At 40.5% G+C, this 23,011-nt stretch overlaps 2 protein-coding genes across 21 annotated transcripts in view; one reads left to right on the top strand and one right to left on the bottom strand.

Moving 5' to 3' along the window:
* The window catches only part of ACSBG1 (acyl-CoA synthetase bubblegum family member 1), a 59,880-nt gene extending 56,360 nt beyond the window's left edge, over window positions 1-3,520 (top strand). Inside the window, 3 exon segments of the mRNA XM_070573188.1 lie at window positions 184-323; window positions 880-1,126; window positions 2,844-3,520. Of these exon segments, the coding sequence (XP_070429289.1) occupies window positions 184-323; window positions 880-1,126; window positions 2,844-2,926 (470 nt within the window). The 3' untranslated portion in view covers window positions 2,927-3,520.
* Window positions 1-23,011, bottom strand: part of IDH3A (isocitrate dehydrogenase (NAD(+)) 3 catalytic subunit alpha) — an 80,952-nt gene that overhangs the window by 37,163 nt on the left and 20,778 nt on the right. For 12 of the 20 annotated variants that reach the window (XR_011526211.1, XR_011526237.1, XR_011526243.1 and 9 more), the window contains 9 exons: window positions 19,272-19,334; window positions 17,283-17,366; window positions 12,947-13,061; window positions 11,287-11,474; window positions 10,665-10,798; window positions 9,458-9,560; window positions 9,291-9,355; window positions 8,254-8,338; window positions 7,359-7,511 (listed from right to left, as the gene is read on the bottom strand). Coding sequence is in view for 10 of the 20 variants with exons in the window: in XM_070573276.1 (XP_070429377.1) it covers window positions 7,359-7,511; window positions 8,254-8,338; window positions 9,291-9,355; window positions 9,458-9,560; window positions 10,665-10,798; window positions 11,287-11,474; window positions 12,947-13,061; window positions 17,283-17,366; window positions 19,272-19,334 (990 nt within the window). In the remaining 10 variants the exon portion in view is untranslated. Of the gene's footprint in view, window positions 1-3,816; window positions 5,363-7,358; window positions 7,512-8,253; window positions 8,339-9,290; window positions 9,356-9,457; window positions 9,561-10,664; window positions 10,799-11,286; window positions 11,475-12,946; window positions 13,062-17,282; window positions 17,367-19,271; window positions 19,335-23,011 lie in introns of those variants that run through there. The other 8 variants (XM_008532823.2, XM_070573289.1, XM_070573251.1 and 5 more) reach the window with 1 other exon arrangement.

Genomic DNA, 23,011 nt, shown 5'->3' with positions numbered 1-23,011 from the left:
CCCCCGCAGGTGTGAGGTCCTTCTGAGAGCCTGCTTGTCAGGGGACATCTCTGAACCTCCCCAAGTCTCCAATAGTACTGCCTACTGCTCTGGCCTCCCCAGCTGTGGCCAAGACTTGAGTCTTGGTTCAGCCGGGGCACCTGGACTAAAGCCTGTGCTGGGGGCCTGGCCTTGCCTCCCCAGAGTTAATCATCACAGCCGGCGGGGAGAATGTTCCCCCCGTGCCCATTGAGGAAGCCGTGAAGACAGAGCTGCCCATCATCAGCAACGCCATGCTGATTGGGGACCAGAGGAAGTTCCTGTCCATGCTGCTCACCTTGAAGGTGTGTCTGGGGGTTCTGGCTCTGGAGAAGCAGCCAATGGGTGGTCTGGGGGTCTGACCCAGACAGAAGCTATGTTGAGCCCAGAACACATCTGGATCTCATTACTTCATTCTGGTATAACTAGCCAGTACTGCCTGCACTAAGGGGCAGCCGTAGCATGTGGAAGTTCCTTCTGTCCCCAGAGGTACAATTAATAATATGCTGCTGTGATGATCCTTAATGTGTACTACAACATGTTTACAAAGTGCTGCTGCCCTCATTCTCCTCAGCAGATACTCAGTCTCCCAGGATGGTAGACAGGGCAGGAGTTATGGTCCCTGTTTTAAGTTACGACTTCATTGGCTGACATCTTCTAGATTTCTGACCACTGCTCCTTCCACCACCCCACAGGGCTCAACACAGTCAGGGTAGCATCCTACTCATTCTAGAGCCAACTCTTTGAAACAGAGCTCACAGTGATCCATATCCTAGATGTTAGCAGTAAGACCTCCTCCAAGACCAGGACTTATGTCTCATGGAGTGAGGCTTGGTCCTGATCTGGTCTCCGGCTTTTCAGTGCACTCTGGACCCAGACACCTCTGACCCAACTGATAATCTCACCGAATGGGCTGTGGAGTTCTGCCAGAGAGTAGGCAGCAAAGCTACCACAGTATCTGAGATCGTGCGGAAGAAGGATGAGGCTGTCTATCAGGCCATTGAAGAGGGGATACAGAGGGTCAACATGAATGCAGCTGCCCAACCCTACCACATCCAGAAGTGGGCCATTCTCGAGAAGGACTTTTCCATTTCGGGTGGAGAGTTGGGTAGGTTTTTTTCTTTTCACTATTCCAGGGGGTGTGGGAGGGCAGAGGCCATGACAGAACCAGGGAGGTGGCTATTAGGAAGCAGCCATAACAAGCAGAAGGTCACTGTCAGCACTTTAAATGACACCCACCTCCTTCCCACGGGAAGACATTGAATACTCAGTGCATGGGCTTGTGGTTGTGTAGAGCCTATTAAACGTATAAGATACGTGCCGGAACTTATTAATTTAAAGACACAACATTTAATTTTGCTTTCACTATGGGATCATTTTCCCTTGAAATCACCTAATGGGACCACCAGGCAGACATCATGGCCCTATTAGTGTTTGGGCTGGAGTCACCTGGCTCTAGAGGTGAGACCACCATAATCTTCTGTAAAGTCAGCTCATGTGACAGGTAAAGGGATGAAGCCCTTCTAGACTATGGTCCACAGAACCAGAAAAGGCCTCTGGTATGGCCTCAGCTAGATGGATGAAGTTGCTCCTGGCTGTAGCATCTTAGGGTGTGCACAGCACAGGGGGAGGCGGAAATGGCTTCTTCAGTGAGATTCCCTGCAACCCATCAAGGCTGAACCCAGATGCAACTATCTACAGTAATGCTGAGCTGCAATCAGAGACCTTGAGTTTATCTGGTTGTCTGGTGCTAACAAGTTGAATGCAAGGTCAACCAGATAGAAGATGTCTCCTCCAAGCAGTTTATATAAATGATTGATTTTGAAGTCTCCAGTTACCAGCCAACTGTGAGTTAACACAAAAAGGACTTTAAACTACCCAGGACCTCAACTCAGAGCTCTTTCAACCTTTAGAGGGGGGAACCTTCAGAAGTGGGGAAAACCTCTAGAAAAGATGTAGCAGAGGCCCTCACTAAGCCAGGGCTTTCCCCTGCCCCATCACAAGCCATCAAAGCATAATATCCAACGTTGGATGAACTTCCACTGAAACGCGGGGATGATCTGTATATTAGTTACCTATTGCTCTGTAACAAATTATTCCAAAATTTAATGTCTTAAAAAAATAAACATTTATTACCTTAAAGTTTCTGTGGGTCAGGAATCCAGGACAGCTTGGCTGGGTGGTTCTGGATCAGGTGTCTCACAAGGTGACAGTCTAAACGTTGGCTGGGTGGCAGTCCCCTGGAGCTCAGAGGGCCCACTGCCTTGCTCACTCAGATGGTTGTTGGCAGGCCTCAGTTCCCTGTTGGCTGTTGGCCAGAGACCTTAGTTCTTTACCAGTGGATCTCTCCATAGGCTGCCTTTGTGTCCTCGCAACATAGTAGCTGGCTTGCCCCAGAAAGAATAATTCGAGAGACCAAGACAGAAATTATAGTCTTTTGCTTGCCTGAATCATTTATTCATTCAAGGGACAGAACAGAAGATGCACTGAGGATCAGAAATGGGTGCAGGTCAAGGGTAAGGTGGATGTGGCTTTTACACCACTTTACTATATATCTGAGAGAAAGTGCAATCTTTCATAACCACTCTCATAAGTGACATACCATCACGTCCTCTGTATTCTGCTGACCACTTAGACCAGCCCTGGTACAAGGTGGGAGGAGACTATAGCAAGAGGTGACTGCCAGGAGCAGGCATCACTGAGGGCCATCTTGGAGGCTGGCTAATCATCTGTCTCCAGAGTTAGAGGATTCTCTGGGCCTGGATCTTTACCACTCACCTTCTCAGAGCCTAGGCCTCACTCATTTCTTCCAATTTCTCTTGTAGGTCCCACAATGAAACTGAAACGGCTCATAGTTCTGGAGAAGTACAAAGATATCATTGATTCCTTTTACCAAGAGCAAAAGTAACAGGGGCCGTGCTTCCGCAGTTTCTACTGAAGATGGCAGGCCTTCCCAAGTGTTTTCCTGAGCTCCAGGTCCTCTTCAGTCTGGGTACACGGACTTCTGGCAAGTCTGTTAGGTCTCCAGGTCAGGATACAGCAGTGATATCTACATTTTCCAGGTCTTCTGCCAACAATAGCTCACAATTCTGAGAAGCTTCAAGTGTGGGTAGTTTAATTCTGTTTCAGTATTGCTTTTTGTTGAAGTGACAAGTGAGATCAGCTTTCCTTCCAGAACTAAGGGCTGACAGTTTTTGGCCTTAGCTTCAGGTAGATTTACCAGACTGCCAGCTCACGTAACAGGCTAGCCAGTGGCAGGCTGTGTTGGAGGAGGGAGGATGGGGGAGATGGCTCATCTTACTAGTGTGTGCTACGGGGAAAGCCAATAATTATAACTTACCTAACGGCCTTTGCATCTCAGTGGACACTGCCAACCCTACTGTCCCATTACCAGGGACTTCCTCTCTACACACATGCCAACTGACCTGATGCTTAATAAAACTTCTGCTGCCTACTTGATTGTATTTAATGTGTAATTTGAATATTAAACTTTTTAACAGAACTGCCAACAAGTACCTGATTTTTTGTCAATTGAGCAGGTGGGATCAGTCCAGAGAGTAGTGGGTATTTAACCCACAAGACTGTGTGCAATAGGCATATGAGTGACCACTAGTGCCCTGGAAAAAGCAAAGGTGCAGGAGGGGGTCAAGCAGAGCATTCTAGTAAAAGCAGCCAACTCGTGCTAGTCTGTCCCCACCACGCCACCCCTTCCACTCTGAATACCTTAAGCAGCCACTTAGCAGCAAACTGAGCCAAAATGACTAAAGCATCTAAACAAGAAACAGTAGAGAAAGCATATATCTCAACCAGTTTTGGAATTCTTTTATTTGTGTGAACCCAAGAATCACTGATAATTAGCACAATCCAATAAAACACAGGAAGCAGCAGCTTAAAGAAATTAAAATACATCTAAGATTCTAAGTCCGGTTACAAGCCTAAAAAAGAACCCAGGCAGAGATATCTGTTGTTGTTAAGAAATCCCCTTGTGACCTGGGTACATTTTGCAAAGCCACAGGTTACAGTGTTACACAAGGGGCAAGGGAGGGCATGAGCTACCTTTGATGTGAGGCCAATGGGTAACTGTTCATGAAAACAGTAACTTACTGCCCAAAGATTAAGAAAAATCATGCTGGGGCAGGGAGTGGAAGGGGCAGGGGAGATGCCTGAAGGTCAAAAACTGAGCCCAAGCCCCAGTATGGCACAATTTTATGTATCCACTCAGGCTGAGTCTGCTCCAGTCTCTGCAATCTCATCTTGTACTGGTGGTGTTGAGGTGGAGGGTAGTGATTTGGTGCTTTGGGGAAGGGAAAAGCCAGCCGTTAAAATATAAAATTAATAGCCAGCATCCCCAGTTCCTCAACTGCAGCCAAAATATACGTGGTCAGGCCTTTTAGCAGTATCAGCTGGAGTGTGGTCAATTTCCAGACAGTGACATGCGTGCTGCAGAAGAGTAACTGCACACAATGGTAGCTCCCATGTCTGACTCAAGAGTGGCAGTCCAGGGGCTCAAAGGCTGTGATGCTTAGTGTGTCCAATGAAAAGGAAGTACCACCCCTTCACTTCATTAAAAGCTCTCAGAAAGTATAGTAAATCTCAGGATAACAAAATAATTGCATACATAATGCATTTCTGTCTTTGTACCAAATATATTACCTACATCTTATTAACAAAAATTACATCTCTCATTATATATTTCTTAGATCAGAAGACTTTATTCATATTCAGTAATTCATGTAAAGGAAAAAAATCTGTCCTAATTCTACATCACTAAGAAATATACTGTATTCCCTTTTTTTGATGTGAACTTTCCTAGGAAATTTCTCTTGTGCCCATTTAGTTTTATAAGAATGTTGTCTTGTGCTGTTATGTCAATATTCTGTTTTATTTCTATTATATTTTTCATAAACAAGGAAAACAGTTTTTCTTTAAAAAGTTAGATGTTTTCTCTTATTAATTCTGTCTCATGATATTTACAGCTGAGGAAAAACTGTTTTAACTTTAGTGTAAAATGGTTAACAACGGCAAATGATAAACTGTAAACACAGACATTTAATAAATAAAACAAGCACTTGAAAAAGTCCTTTGAAAGCAGACCTAGGGACATTACCTGCATCCTTTGTACATATTTTAAGAAAAGGCCAGATCTAAAAATGTACTGTCAAGAAACAAGCAAAGCAAATGCATACATAATGGGAGGTATTCTAATATAACTTTATGTGGTGTCCATTAGGAGTGACTGATGCAAACACCATTTGAAGCCTTAATCTAAATCTTTTACTCTGCGACAGATTTCTTCGGTGAAGTCTGAGCATTTTGCATTGCCTCCCAAATCTTTTGTTAAGCTCTGAGAAAAGGAAAAACCAAAAAAAAAAAGACATTTATTTAAAGCCCTCTGTGAGATAGCAGCTGAGCAAGTTACCTGGCTGCTCTTTCATTTAGTTCCTCATTTCCAAGTGAGGCCCCAGCCCCCCACCAGCCACCTACCCCAAGAGGATTGGGAAAATCCAATTAGATAGTGACACAAAAACCCTCTGAAAAGAAAGAAATGCTCTCGCTACAAAGGGAAGCAGGGAGGCTTTCCCAAATTGTCCCTTCATCTATACAATAGACCCTAAGAACATCTGATTATGGACATCTAAATGAAAGAAAATACAAACAAGAGATTTCATAAATCCCTTGAATTTTTAAAGTTTAAAAAACCTAAGACATATTTTCACCTATTTTTGGAAGATGGGGAACAAATACTAAGGTACACTAATGCTTAAACTTTCCTCTTCAGGAAAGAAATTCTTCCATACGGCCACTCTGTTTTCTATCAGCTTATCTTCTCTTTACTCCTCAACAGATCTCAATATATTTAATTCTCTTGTCTCACTGCATCCTACACAATTAAAAGGGCCCACTGTGTAATTTAGGCATTTCTCTGCTGCACTCTATAGTGTGGCTTCTCAAAGAAAGCATCAGAATAAAAAACAAAGTCACATGCCCTTCAATATGACTATCAGGTTGTTACAAATAAGCTTGGATTTCTTATATTTTGGCCATAAGAAGTAATTTCAAATTATAGAATTTTTTAAAAAGAAGGAGCCAACCTTGAAGACATTATGCTAAATGAAATAAGCCAGTCACAAGAAGACGAACATTATATGATTCCACTTATATGAGGCACCTAGAGCAGTCAAATTCATAGATACAGAAAGTTGAAGGGGGGTTTCCAGGCACTGGTGGGGAGGGCAGGAAATAGGGAGTTACAGTCTAATGGAAAGAGAGCTTCAGTTTAAGAAAATGAAAAAGTCTGAAGATGGATGGTGGTGAAGGTTGCACAACAGTGTGAAAGTACTTAATACCACTGGACTGTACACTTCAAAATTATTAAAATGGTCAATTTTATATGATGTACATTTTACCATAAATAAAGAAAAGAGAGAGACCTCAGATTAGGGATCAGCCATTAAGGTTCAGCCTTGTGAAGCCATGACCTCCTCCGTGCTCCTCTTACTTTCAAAATAATCCATCACACCCCTTCTGTGGGCCACAACTGCTTATGGAAACACTGAAGCTTGTTGGGTAAAAGCCAGATTGGGTGTGAACCCCAACTTTGCCATTTAAAAGCTGTCAGACTTTGGACAAATTACTTAATCTCTGTGTGCCTCACTTTCCTCATCTATAAAATGGGATTAATTATAGTATCTACTTCACAGAGAGGAAGAGAAGATTTGCTGAGATGATATATATAAAGAACATAAAATCATCTAAGTATTCAATTAATGTTAGCCATTATCATTACTTTTACACAACTTCTGTATTACTTTTGTACTATAGAGCACAGACTATAACATATAACACCACTGTATTAGAGACACATCTGCATCTCTATCTACCACTAGCTTCTGAACTGAGCTCCTTGAGGCCTGAGACCTTACCTTATTCCTCATTTTATTATATTCTTCATACCTTATAACGTACACAATAGATGTTTGTTAGGAGGAGGAAAAAGTTCCCTAGAAAGTTAATGGACTTGGCCAAGATCACACAGCTAACAACAGGGTAACTAAGCTGGAACCAGCTCTGACTCCCAAACCACTGCTCTTCCCAGTGCACACTGATGTCTATCAGTGCTTCTCAACCCTCTTCTGATGAAACATGTGGCTCCTCCCTTCAGAAAATGCACACGTGTGCACGCATACCCTGAGTTCACTCAGGGAGCCCACATTAAGAAGACTTGTTCAACGTCAGATCCCTTGGCCCTCTTGAGACCCATCACCTGTTCCCTTCACTCAGATAAGACACACGGAAGAAATGTATTCCACCCAGAACAAGTGTGGCAAGATGACTGATACCTTTCCGTCCTTAATTGTAGCAAAACATGCAGCCTCAATTCTTGCTGCGTGGTCAAAAAGTCCCATGTGGCGCAGCATCATCACAGCACTGAGCAGGAGGGCGGTGGGATTGGCCATGTCCTTGCCTGCAATGTCCGGGGCGGTCCCATGAACCTACCCATGGAGAAAAACAGCACAATCAGGAGAGAGACAAGAACAAACAGCCCTCTTCCAGGGAAGCTGGCATCTTAAACATCTTTCCTCACCAATGGAAACAGTTACTGAATAGCTACTGTTCCAATTTATCAGACAGAGATCTTAGAAATAAAGCCTCAGAAAAATAAAGAGCTAAAGTAACCTTTTTTTAAAGTGCAAAAATATAGACTAACAATCTTTTCCAATCAACCTTTCGTAAAATATTTTTTTATTTTAGTTTGTTTGTTTTTTGCTTTTCTTTGAGGAAGATTAGCCCTGAGCTAACTACTGCCAATCCTCCTCTTTTTGCTGAGGAACACTGGCCCTGAGCTAACATCCGTGCCCATCTTCCTCTGCTTTATACATGGGACGCCTGCCACAGCATGGCTTGCCAAGCGGTGCCATGTCTGCACCCGGGATCAAACTGGCAAACCCTGGGCTGCTGAAGCAGAACGTGCGAACTTAACTGCTGCGCCACCAGGCCAGCCCCTGTAAAATATTTTAACTGAGGAAGGATACATAATAAATAATAAGGATACACAAATAAATTAGAGAGGAATGAACGAATAAACCAAGCTTATATCAAAAATCTAAACAAAGCATCATTTTCTTTCGACAATTGGAAAAACTCAAGAGTTAAAACATTTATGCAGATAACGCCTCCTAGGGTCTCATGCCATTCTGACTCGAATTCTGCTTCAGGCGTCACCAGGGTCCTTACCGACTCAAAGATGGCAACCCCGTTGGCTCCAATATTGCCACTTGGTGTCACACCAAGACCTCCAATCAATCCCGCACACAGGTCACTAAGGGCAGAAAAGCACTTCAAAGGATGTTTTGAAAAATCAAGCATCTCACCTAGCATTCAGACTTCAGGTTTTAAATACCATTCTCCAATAAAAGGAAGCAGGGCTCTGTGGAGAAATGGCTGATTCCAGGACTACAGTTAGGAAAAGAGAGGATGAGGCTGAAGCATCTTACTGTGTCAGAAACCTAATGATCGGCCGCGCCAAGAGGACACAGGAGACGGCTCAAAGGGACTCCCACTGGCCAAGTCGGGACAGCACCAATACAAACGAGGAGAGTGATAGATATAGCCATTGAATAAAATAGAAACCATGGGCCAAACTGATATAGATAATTAGGCAGACAAATAAGAGAGAAGAAAAAGCTTATCCTTACAGTAGAATGTCAACTAATAAACATAGAAGGAATAATGGACTTAGAAAATCACCATATGGCCAGCATCGTGTGTGTGTAGAGAGAGAGGAAGAAAAAAAAGGAGGAGGAGGAGGGGGAAGGGAGGGAATGGGAGAGAAAGAGAGAGAGTAACAAAGTGTGGTAAAATGTCACATTTGGGGAATGTGAGTGATGAGTACACAGGAATTCTTTGTATCATTCTTGCAGCTTTTCTCTGTCTGAAATTATGTCAAAAGCTACAAAAAAATTTGTAAAAATGACTACCCACCTACCTAGCTATACAAAACACTGAAATCAACTAACTCATAAAACATCTGAAAACCGGGAAAAGGGAACTAACGATTAGGGAACAAAAGCCCAGAGGTGATTTGGCAAATAAATGAAAGAATAACCCACCCAACTTGTAATCACCTGTATCACCACTTGAATTATTAGAATTCAACTAATATCTTATAACAAATGCGGTATTTTATAATATTTGATTGAAATTTTTAAGCCATAATTTGTCCTAGGCTGTTTATAAATAAATATATGCTAAAAGGGTGCAGCTAGACTCACCTTAGGATGTCTCCGTACAAATTTGGCATAACAAGAACATCAAACTGGGACGGATCTTGGACCATCTACAAGGAATGGATTTGTGCATTTAGCAATCAAAAACAGCACACCATACATATACACTATACACCACAAAAAATAGCAGGTAAGTATGAATATATACTTACATTCAAACATACTGTATCCAGGTACATCTCATTAAATTTAATATCTTTACAGTTTTCTGCAACTTCCCTGCATTTTTGCAGAAAAAGTCCATCTGACATTCGCCTGTATTTAATCAAATAAAAATTGCTGAAAGCAAAGACTTGCAGAAAGAAAAGGATCAAATCAGAGAAGTAAGTTAAAGATATTTAAGTTCCAGAAGACAAGATGTCTGATTTCAATTACAGTAAAATTCTTTTTTTAGGCAGTTAATAAAATGCAAATTGATAATATTTTGGGAGGCCAGCCCCATGGCCGAGTGGTTAAGTTCGTGTGCTCCGCTTCGGCAGCCCAGGGTTTCGCCAGTTCGGATCCCAGGCGCAGACATGGCACCACTCACCAGGCCATGCTGAGACGGCATCCCACATGCCACAACTAGAAGGATCCACAACTGAAAATATACAACTATGTACTGGGGGGCTTTGGGGAGAAAAAGGAAAAATAAAATCTTTAAAAGAAAAAAAATATTTTGGGATACTTCTGAAAGCACAAAAATGTAAAACAGTGTGAGCATAATAAAGAAGACTATACTTTTACAGTGCTGTCCAGCAAAAATTAAGAAATATCTATTAATAAGAAAATGTTAAAATTACTTTAAAAGGTTAACTTATTCAATTATTTAAATGGCTTTACTATTTTATATGCTCAACACTTTCCTTAGGTTAGGAAACATGTTTCCTTATACATTCAGAGTTGGCCTTTAATAGACTGGGGACGAGGAGAATTGAAACGGCTAGAATAATACATCAGATGGCGTTAGCACTATTAGCACTGACTTGTAAGCCCCTGAGCATGTGGCCATTTTAGAAACACTCCCACTATTCCACTTCTACAACTTAAATGACCCTGCCCTTTTATCTATGTGGACTTAGTTAACTGGACACAGTATCTGGGGATCCAGTCTCCAGCTTCCTTCTCTGACAATTCTCAGTCCCTCCTTAACCTTCCAGGACCTGAATTCCTGTCCCTTCCAAATTTGCTCCATTCACCCAGTGAGGCACACTTAATAGGAGTTTATGACACAAGAGAAATGCCTGACCCTCTGATTGGTTACAAGGTTATTTTTCAGAAATATCAGGAATCAATGAGCAAGCTGGAGCGAACAAAGGAAAGCCCTGTCATTCCTCTCCCACAAAGCAAGACAGGGTGCTGGCCCCTGCAGGGACTCACATGATGTTGGCTTTGTGCACGGCTGTGACATTGCTCCGGTGATTGTTCCGGGCGTACTCAAATGCAAACTCAGCAATGCGCTTGCTCGCCTCCTCAGTGATAAGCTTGATGCTCTGCACAACTCCATCCACGATCTGAAAGAGAGGAAGTCTTGCCTCACTGGAAAGAGTGTGGCAACAACTCAGTGCTACACAGCTGGTGGTGTGTAGCCAACAGCATTTGTGACATGCTCCCACAGTGCCAGCTACCCTGGCACCATGCGTACAGTATGTCAGTGTGGTTAATGTTAACCCCAGCCCTACGGGGTAGAGATTATAAGCCCTGCTGTACAGACGAGGAAAACTGAGTTGCAGAGATGGTCACCTGCCTGAGAGCACATCTGTGAAGTTAAGGATTCAAAATACAAACAGAGGGATATTCCTAACCACTATGTCCTGCTCCTCCTAGCATCCATCTGAGCACTGCTGGCCAGCAACCCAGGACCAAGACAAACACCAACACCTCACAGAGGTGAAAGTGAACTGTCTCTGGGAGATATTTTCAGCTAGGCATTTGACCAACTGTGCCAAAGGCACAGAAAGCAACCCAACTAACAACAAAAAAGTATCTGAAATAAACATACCACATGCTCAATCCCACTGTATTCTCCTTCTGTGTTCTCTCGAATGGTGACAATATTTACGTCAGTATAAGGGGTTTTATAGCCTTCGATTGAGACACATGGCCGCACATTTGCATAAAGGTCAAATGTTTTACGCAGCAATAAATTCATAGATGGGTGACCAGCAGCTATTGGGGTCTTTAATGGGCCTGTAATAAAGAAGAATACCCAGATGACAATAGGATACATTCTAATCTTTTTTCTTCTTCTTTATAAACACAAGTACATAATGTTTATTTGAAATTTCAATTTTTTTTTCACTTTTCCATTAGAGCTGTACTTAGGATCCTTTCTTTGGACGTGATATAGTTGTGCCACATGTTGAACACACGTGTTTATGAACCAAGCAAGAGTCCTTTGAAAGGACAGGCAGACACTCTGTTTCGAAGTGTGATGTTCTCTTCATCGTGAATGAGTCCACCCATGGCTGGTCACTCTCAGGCAATCATTCGGTGCTCACTCTCTATATCACCTACTAACCCCCTGGGCTATCTGGCAAAATGTGTTCTGCCTCTAACTTGACCCTCTCCCTCAGATTCAAATGGAGGAAGAAAACTTCTTCATGGAGGCTTTCTGGAACACTACTGCATTCCTTAATAATACTGAGCACCTTCTGACTGAGGACCAAGCACTGTACCAGGTGCTTGACATGATCTAATCCTCGCCACCAATCCATGATGTATCAACTCTGTCATTTAAAAGGAAAGGAAAGGGACCGGCCCGGTGGCGCAACAGTTAAGTTCACACATTCTGCTTTGGCAGCCCAGGGTTGGCCAGTTCGGATCCCGGGGGCGGACATGGCACCGCTTGGCAAGCCATGCTGTGGTAGGCATCCCACATATAAAATAGAGGAAGATGGGCATGGATGTTAGCTCAGGGCCAGTCTTCCTCAGCAAAAAGAGGAGGATTTGCAGGAGATGTTAGCTCAGGGCTAATCTTCCTCAAAAAAAAAAAAAGTGAAGGAAAGCATCAGCCCCGGTGGTCTAGTGGTTAAGTTCGGCATGCTCTTCCTCAGCAGCCCAGGTTTGGCTCCTGGGTGCGGATTTACACAATTTATCTCCCAGTGGCTATGCTATGGCAGTGGCTAACATACAAAAAAAAAAAAAAAAAGAGGGAGATTGGCAGCCAATGTTAGCTCAGCACAAACCTTCCTCAGCTAAAAAAAAAGAAGGAAAAAAATAAAACAAAATGAAGAGTAAGAAATTAGCCCAAGCCTCCCCCAGTCAATGAGCGTCAGAGATGAGATTCAAACTTGGATCTGTCTGGATTTAAAGCCTATGCTGAATTTGAATCAGTCACATGTTAGTATTTTGAATCATGACCATAAGCATGAACTAATTAAAATAATAATAAAAATGTAAAAAATTATGCAAAAGACCAATCTATGTGAAGATACATATATACTTTCATTTGACCTTTGCCAATAGTACTTTAATGTTTTTACTGGGGAAAAATATGTCCCAAAATTAAAAATAAAGCATCTTACTATGAATAAGTTGCTTCATAAAAGGACAGTTTTACTTTAATAGTCAGGCCTTAGTTAGTTTAAATGCATAAACTTTAAAAATATAGCACCTGTAGCAGAAATCAATAATAACCATCATATCCATTTCTGTGCTACCTTTCAAGCCCATCTTGTTCTTATCCATGGACTCTTTGGCTTCTGGAGGGATCATCCACTTTCCTCCCGGTCCTTGAATGGCAGTGACATTCCGCTCCTCCCACTGAATAGGCGCCTAGATGTCACACCACAGAGCACAGTGAACTGGAAAGCCTTAAACATGCCTGCCATTCACACTACAATTACAAACAAACTTCTTCAACTTTGGATGCAATTGGTGAAAACACACACAATAAAGGTCTAGGAAGTTCCTGGCATGCAAGATGAGATGTCATTCTCCAGCATGCCCAGAGGAATTCTCCACGTTACCCTTGCCCAGCCATCACTCCTAGCTGCCACCTACCCACTTTTTTTCACAACTTTTAATGTGGCTATAATTACAATACCACAAGGAGTGGAGAAATATGGTTTGCAGAAACATTACATAGTACTGATACATGGATGAACCTTGAAAACATTATGCTAAGTGAAAGAAATAAATCATATAAGACCATATGTTCTAAGATTCTATTTATATGAAATGTCCAGAATAGGCAAATCTGCAGGTGGAAAGTAAATCCAGTGGTTACCTACGACTTGTGATGAGAGGGGCTAGGTGAGAGAGAGGGAAGGAATGGGGAGTGACTGCTAAAGAGTATGGGGTTTCTTTCTGGGTGATAAAAGTGTTGTAAAATTAGATTGTGGTGACGGCTGCACAACTCTATGACTGTACTAAAAACCACTGAATTGAATTACATACTTCAAATGTGTGAATTGTATGGTATGTGAATTACATCTCAATAAAGCAGTTAAAGAAAAACACAAAAAACAAGATACACTACATAACCTCCGAAGGCACCAGTTTTAAGGTATAAACCAGTGTCTTCCTTTCTTTCCACCCACATCCTTCAATGTGTACACGCACATCTAACAGCGAGCACACTGACTGAGCGTGTACTAGGAATAGGAACAGAGTAAGACATGAGCCTGTTCACAAGGAGCTTACAATTGAGTGAGCGATCATATTTCAGTTCACTCGGGGAATTTGCTACTGCCTGAGTATCATTTCCTCTGTAGGAGTTTTAATTAGAAGCTCATATAGAAAAACAATGTACGTATAATTTAAATAAATTGCATTTCTTGATTTACAGCTGTTGATATAACCATCACTGTTTTAATCTTACACATTTTTTCACCTAGCAGCTATAAATAGCAATAATAAAGCATCATGTCAAACAAAATCCAAGTTTCCTAAATTCCCCAAAGAATTTTAAAATATCTACCTGCACTGGACCAGATGGCTTTCCTGGGGAATGCTACCAAACTTTCAGAGAGGATTTAATACCTATCCTTTTCAAGCTAGTCCAAAAAATTAGGGCAGATGAAACACTTCCTAACACATTCTATGAGGCCAACATCACACTGATACCAAAGCCTGACAAGGACAACACGAAAAAGGAGAACTACAGGCCAATATCGCTGATGAACATACATGCAAAAATTCTCAACAAAATTATGGCAACCTGAATTCAGCAATTCATCAAAAGGATCATACATCATGATTAAGTGAGAGTCATACCAGGGACACAGGGATGGTTCAACATCCGCAAATCAATCAACGTGATACACCACATCAACAAACTGAGGAATAAAAACCACATGATCATCTCAATAGATGCAGAGAAAGCATTTGACAAGATCCAACAGCCATTTGTGATAAAAACTCTGAACAAAATGGGGATAGAAGGGAACTACCTCAAATAATAAAGGCCATATATGACAAACCCACAGCCAACATCATACTCAATTGGCAAAAACTGAGCACCATCCCCCTGAAAACAAGAACAAGACAAGGATGCCCTCTCTCACCACTCTTATTCAACATAGTACTGGAGGTTTTGGCCAGAGCAATTACGCAAGAGAAAAGAATAAAAGGAATCCAAATAGAGAGGGAAGAAGTGAAACTCTCGCTGTTTGCAGACGATATGATCTTATATATAGAAAACCCCAAAGAATCCACTGGAAAACTCTTAGAAGTAATCAACAACTACAGCAAAGTTGCAGGGTATAAAATCAATTTACATAAATCAGTAGCATTTCTATACTCTAATAACGAACTACCAGAAAAAGAACTCAAGAACACAATACCATTCACAATCGCAACAAAAAGAATAAAATACCTCGGGGTGAATTTAACTAAGGAAGTGAAAGACCTATACAAGGAGAATTACAAGGTTTTTCTGAAAGAAATGGATGACAACATAAAGAGATGGAAAGACATTCCACGCACATGGATTGGAAGAATAAACATAGTTAAAATGTCCATTCTACCTAAAGCAATCTACAGATTCAACACCATCCCAATCAGAATCCCAATAACATTCTTTACAGAAATAGAACAAAGAATCCTAAAATTCATATGGGGCAACCAAAGTCCCCGAATTGCCAAAGCAATCCTGAGAAAAAAGGACAAAGCTGGAGGCATCACAATCCCTGACTTCAAAACATACTGCAAAGCTACAGTAATCAAAACAGCATGGTACTGGTACAAAAACAGGTGCACAGAACAATGGAACAGAATTGAAAGCCCAGAAATAAAACCACACATCTATGGACAGCTAATCTTTGACAAAGGAGCTGAGGGCCTACAATGGAGAAAAGAAAGTCTCTTCAACAAATGGTGCTGGGAAAACTGGAAAGCCACATGTAAAAGAATGAAAATTGACCATTCTTTTTCACCATTCACCAAAATAAACTCAAAATGGATCACAGACCTAAAGGTGAGACCTGAAACCATAAGGCTTCTAGAAGAAAATGTAGGCAGTACACTCTTTGACATCAGTATCAAAAGGATCTTTTCAGACACCATGTCTTCTCAGACAAGGGAAACAACAGAAAGAATAAACAAATGGGACTTCATCAGACTAAAGAGCTTCTTCAAGGCAAAAGAAAACAAGATTGAAACAAAAAAACAACCCACTAACTGGGAAAAAATATTTGCAAGTCATACATCCAACAAAGGCTTAATATCCATAATATATAAAAAACTCACACAACTCAACAATAAAAAAATCATACAACCCAATCAAAAAACGGGCAGGAGACATGAACAGACATTTCTCCAAAGAAGATATACAGATGGCCAATAGGCACATGAAAAGACATTCATCATCGCTGATCATCAGGGAAATGCAAATCAAAACTACACTAAGATATCACCTTATACCCATTAGAATGACAAAAATAACTAAAACAAACAGTAACACATGTTGGAGAGGTTGTGGAGAGAAAGGAACCCTGATAAACTGCTGGTGGGAATGCAAACTGGTGCAGTCACTATGGAAAACAGTATGGAGATTCCTCAAAAAATTAAAAATAGAACTAACATACGATCCAGCCATCCCACTACTGGGTATCTATCCAAAGAGCTTGAAGTCAGCAATTCCAAAAGTCCCATGCACCCCAATGTTCATTGCAGCATTGTTTACAATAGCCAAGACATGGAAGCAACCTAAGTGCCCATCAACAGATGATGGATAAAGAAGATGTGGTATATATACACAATGGAATACTACTCAGCCATAAAAAAGAACAAAATCGTCCCATTTGCAACAACACGATGGACCTTGAGGGAATTATGTTAAGTGAAATAAGCCAGATAGAGAAGGACAATCTCTGTATGACTTCACTCACATGAAATATTTAAAAATGCAGACAAAGAGAAGAGATTAGTGGCTACCAGAGGAAAGGTGGGGTGGGGGGTGGGCACAAGGGGGGAAGGGGTGCACTTACAACACGACTGACAAACAATAATGTACAACTGAAACTTCACAAGATTGTAACCTATTATTAACTGAAGAAAAATTAAATTAAAAAGAATATCTACCTGCATTGAAGCTATTAAAATATCTACCTGTTAGAATAATAATACTTCAGGCTTGATGATAATACCACATCAGAAATTTTTTTTTTAAAAAGTCTTTCAAAATCTCTTATATCATTTTTTGAAATATCAATTCAATTCTCCTTTTTGGCAGGAAGGCAGACTGAGGTAGACCGGTGACTTGGCAGGGCTTAAAGACCTTAAACCCAGGCAGGATTCAAAGATCCACAAATATGCCAGCACTACTTTGATTACTTCATATACAACCGAAGCTAATGCAGGAGCTTAAACTATCGACAAAGACAGCTGCAAACAACACTGTTAAAGTTAAAATCTGTGAAGATGAACAACAGACCTTACGAACTGCAGACAAACGGGAACAATTCATTCCGTTTCACAGGGTTCACAGACTCCAACTGGCCAAGAAAACTTTTCTACAAATTATTATTAAAGGTAATTTTTAAGCCCACTTACTTTGGCAGCATCAAATATCTTCATAACTGCAGCTGAAATTTCTGGGCCAATACCATCTCCTGGAATTAAAGTTACTGTCTGAACCTGAATACAAGAAATCATCAAAGAAGATAGTAAGGATTGATTTTTGAAGGTTTAAAAAAGAGTATCATTGACAAAGAAATCCAGTTTATGGCGGGGGGGGGGAGGTCTCAAAAAAAACCAAATGCCTTTAAGAAAACAGACCTACCAACTGCCCAAGGGCTCGTCAAAATGGAGGGAAGAGTCAAGAGACTCCACAATTCTACTCTTTACCTGAGTTGAGGGGTTTTAAAAAGAATTTAAGTGATGCCCTATAGATAAAACAAAAATAAATTAAACTACCAAGTAGACATCCCAATTGATCTTTCTTTTCGGACAAGCTAGAAAGAGACCAATTAATTCAAGTCTGTAAAACCAAAGAGAACAAAGAATTTCAACAATGTTCTCTCACTAAAATTTACAGGGTTTCTCATGAGAGTAAGCGCTTTCTTCTCCAGTGGAATCCTGGAAAGCTTAGTTTCTCACACCACTTGTTCAGTCTTACAAAACACTTTCAGACACATTTCCAGAATACCACTGAGGTCTGTTTTGGTACTCAGAGAAAATCAGACTTCACATCAAGAGAGGGTCTCTATTTTTCCGAGTTCCTCTATAAAACTGGTTCCTTAAGGACAAATGCAATCTAAATAAGCTCAGCAAAGTTTATCTGCAACCAATAAGAATAGCATATGTGGGGGCCGGCCCCATGGCGGAGTGGTTAAGTCGCAAGCGCTCTGCTTTGGGGGCCGGCCCCATGGCGGAGTGGTTAAGTTGCAAGCGCTCTGCTTTGGGGGCCCAGGGTTTCACCGGTTCGGATCCTGGGCGTGGACATGGCACCACTCATCAGGCCATGTTGAGGCGGTATCCCACATGCCACAACTAGAAGGACCCACAACTAAAAAAATATATACAACTATATACTGGGAGGATTTGGGGAGAAGAAGAAGAAGAAGAAGAAGAAAAAAAAAAAGATGACTGGCAGCAGTCGTTAGCTCAGGTGCCAATCTTTTAAAAAAAAAAAAAGCTAGGTTCACTATTCTTGAGCTTTAAGTGCAAGCCTCATTCTGCCTCTTTTGCATAAGCAGAGACAAAAGAACTCTTTGGCTTGTTCTTTTGATTCTCCCAACATGTAATAATAAATGTCATCAGGCCACCAGAAAAATCTACTTTTCTTCCACAGTACCAAAGGCAAATGGGAAAAAACGTGCCATGGTCTTATACATCCCTCAGAATAAGATGTTTATGGGCGTATAGGCATTATGAAATCCAAATCAGATTTCCTAAGAAGGGGGTAAAATAAAAACGTATAGGAAGTCACTGACCCACAGTCTTAGAACACTCTAAAAATGTGGCATCAGCTTTTAAAGCACAGAACTCTAATGTTGAGAATTCTAAAACCAGCAGATTTAACGAGAAATAGATGATCCACCAACATGCTAGTCTATAAAGACTTCCTAAGGAAAGTATATGCCTACAGGGCTTATCTTACAGATGTCTGAGGCATTCCTAACTGGCGACCAATCAACTGTTTTTAGGGAAGCTCACAAAATAAAAATGCAAAGCGGGTTTTGAAGCTTCTCAACAATTTTCTCTCAACTTGTACTAGTTTTGAAAAAAACCATCTTACCAAAATGAGATTGTGAAATAAAGTAACAGGCTCAAGGGTAATTTCTATCTATTTTTAACAAGGCTCTTTGAAGACATTAATGTGACAGGCTTACACAGCCAGCTGTAATGTAATTCTTTCAAATGTGCAAGTGACCTAATAAATTTATGCATGTTAGCCAATAATTTAAATACATAGTGTAAGTATGGCCAATATTCCCTAATTTTAAATAAATGGAGATAAAATGCTATATAATAAATGTGTTAGAGCATCTTTCTTGAGAAACTTCTAAAAGGAAAATATAAAAATGTAATTATACTCACACCACCAGCAAAACCTCTGGTCACCTGTTTTTGGTTGTGGAATGCCCCCAGCAGCCGAGAGACCTACATTAATATCAACAAAAAAATATGATGCACAGAATTAAACCACATATAGTAAAAGGTAGAGATGAAGCCATTTCTGATGGCTGATAATGCTGCAAATTTGCACAGACATATTTGGGAACTTTCAAGGAATATTTTTCTCATATATTAGCTCAAAGTGGCAAGCTATCTCAGATTTGAAAACCTAAACATTCAGTTTACCCTTGCTTTGAGAATTTAAGTACTATATACTTTAAATCAATTTTATGAATATAAGTTGTCAAAAGACGTTGAAGGTAGAATGAAACTATACTTTTTTTAGCTCAAACAATGGATTTTTCTCAGATGAATATTGGATTTTTTCTCCCATGAATATTAAGAAATCACACTTCATAATAAAATCTAAAAAAAGTTTACTTAATGCTATTTTGACATCTGTGTCATATACAATAAAGATTTTAACTAAATAATTTATTTCTTCTGATAATACAGGTAATGTGGTCATTATTATTAATTGCTGGGATGGGGAAAGATACAAAAAGGGAAAAAAAAATCACCTAGTAACCGCACTACCCCAAGATGTTACCACTGGTACATTTTTTTTCCACTTAACACTATTACATGCCAGAAATATAAATTTTAAAATGTTATTTCAAACTTGAAAAACTTGGCCCTTGAAAACTGGTACAAAGTCATATTACATTATAAGAAACAGAATGTAATCAAAGAAACTGGGTACATAGACCAAAGGTATTAAAATGTATTAAAAGTTTTAAAGGTAACTTTTTTATGCTAGATACATGAGCAAAGATGCATTTGTTACATCCTGCCTTAGTCTTCCTTTTTGGGGACAGTTCTTACAAGACCTGAACCTTTGCTGTAATATTGGCATCTACTAACAAGACACCAACGAACAGTCAAGAAGATACGAATGAGCTGCATTCTCTAACCTGGTGTCTACAGTCATCTCTCCAGACTGAAAATAAAAGATAGGGCAAGACCCGAAAGAATACTCTGCCAAAACCACAGGCAAAAATTTTAATCCTAGACTGAAACAAAAAGACAACCCACCAACTGGGAAAAAATATTTGCAAATCATATATCTGACAAAAGGTTAATCTCCATAATATATAAAGAACTCACACAACTCAACAATAAAAAATCAAACAACCCGATCAAAAAATGGGCAGGGAGTATGAAGAGACATCTCTCCAAAGAAGATATACAGATGGCCAATAGGCACATGAAAAGATGCTCATCATCACTGATCATCAGGGAAATGCAAATCAAAACTACACTAAGACATCACCTTACACCCATTAGAATGGCTATAATGACCGAGACAAAAAATAACAAATGTTGGAGAGGATGTGGAGAAAAGGGAAATCTCATACACTGCTGGTGGGAATACAAACTGGTACAGCCACCATGGAAGACAGTATTGAGATTTCTCAAAAAATTAATAATAGAAATACCATACAATCCAGCTATCCCACTACTGGGTATTTAACCAAAGAATCTGAAATCAGCAGTTCAAAAAAACTCATGCACCCCTATGTTCACTGCAGCATTATTCACAATAGCCAAGACATGGAAGCAACCCAAGTGCCCATTGACTGATGACTGGATAAAGATATGGTATCTATACACACACACAATGGAATACTACTCAGCCATAAAAAAAATGACAAAATCATCACATTCACAACAACATGGATGGACCTTGAGGGTATTATGTTAAGCGAAATAAGCCAGATAGAGAAAGACAAACTCTGTCTGATTCCACTTATATATGGAAGATAAACATGTGGACAAAGAGAAGAGATTAGTGGTTACCAGAGGGAAGGGGGCTGGTGGTGGGGGTGTGGGCACAAACGTTGAAGAGGCGCACCTATAAGATGACTGACAATAATGTACAACTGAAATTTCACAATGTTGTAAACTATCATAACCTCAATAAAAAAAAAATTTTAATCCTAGAACATGATTCATCCACCAGCGGATGGGCTATTAGAAGAGAGGCCAGTTAAAGGCTACTGTGAACTACAATGAGATATCACCTCACACACATCAGAATGGCTATTATTAAAGACAAGAAATAACAAGTGTTGGAGAGGTTGTGGAGAAAAGAGAACCCTCATACACTGCTGGTAGGAATACAAACTGGTGCAGCTACTATAGAAAACAGTACGGAGATTCCTTAAAAAATTAAAAAAGAATGGGGCTGGCCCCGCGGCTGACTGGTTAAGTTCGCGCGCTCCACTGCAGGTGGCCCAGTGTTTCGTTGGTTCGAATCCTGGGCATGGACATGGCACTGCTCATCAAACCACGCTGAGGCAGCGTCCCACATGCCACAACTAGAAGGACCCACAAGAAAGAATATACAACTGTGTACCGGGGGAGCTTTAGGGAGAAAAAGGAAAAAAATAAAATCTTTAAAAAAGAAAAAAATTAAAAAAGAATACCATATGATCTAGCTATTCCACTTCTGGGTATTTATCCAAAGAACATGAAATAAACAATTCAAAAAGATATATGCACCCCTATGTTCATTGTAGTATTATTCATAATAGCGAAGATGTGGAAGCCCACCAACTGATGAATGGATAAAGAAGATGTGGTATATATATATATATATACACACACACAATAGAATATTAATCAGTCATTAAAAAAAAGACAAAATCCTCCCATTTGCAACAACATGGATAGACTCTGAGGGTATTATGCTAAGTGAAATAAGTCAGACAGAGAAGGACAAATACTGTATGATTTTACTCCTATGCGGAAGATAAACAAACATATAGATAAGGAGAACAGATTTGTGGTTACCAGAAGGGACGGGGCTTGGGGAAGGGCAAAAGGGGTAAAGGGGCTCATACGTATCGTGACAGATAGAAACTAGACTTTTGGTGGCGAACACAATGCAGTCTATACAGAAGCTGAAATATAATAATGTACACCTGAAATTTACACAATGTTATAAACCAATGTCACCTCAGTAAAATAATTTTAAAAAATAAAAATAAAAGCTACTCTGTGACAAGCAACGTTATAAAATTTGCATGAGTCCTCCTCTCCACCCCCCAAAAAGAAGGGAAAGACATTCACACAAAACATACCCATGTCTTTGTGACAAATGACCCAGCCAACGACTGATTTAAAATGTAAATCCACGAGTGCAAAGATTTTTATGTTTTGCTCACTGTTTTATCTCCAGGCCTAGAACAGTGGCTGGCTCATAGTGGGTGCTCAATAAACATTTTTTGGAAAAACTGAGGCCAGCCTCAAGCATCTATCTGACAAGTTCCCACACCAGTAAACAGCTTTAATATTTGCATTGATTTTCTCTAACAACCAGTCACTTCCATGGTTGTCATCTCTCCTACATGACCTTAGAATAGGTAGTACTACATTTGAATCATTAAAATCACCCAGAACTTTCAGTAAAGTAAGATTTCTTAAAGCATAGATGGTCATCTACCTTATAATGTACTTGTACATATATACTACATTATTTTATTTCTATAAAACCTGGAGAGATAGGTATTAGTGGTCCTTTTCAGATAAGAAGACTAAGGCCGGGGCCAGCCCTGTGGCCAAGAGGTTAAGTTCACGCGTTCCGCTGCAGGCGGCCCAGTGTTTCGTCGGTTCGAATCCTGGGCGCGGACATGGGACTGCTCATCAGGCCACACTGG

Source organism: Equus przewalskii, chromosome 1 (assembly GCF_037783145.1).
Source record: "Equus przewalskii isolate Varuska chromosome 1, EquPr2, whole genome shotgun sequence".
Taxonomy (NCBI): domain Eukaryota; kingdom Metazoa; phylum Chordata; class Mammalia; order Perissodactyla; family Equidae; genus Equus; species Equus przewalskii.
This window is presented reverse-complemented; position numbering and strand designations above follow the sequence as displayed.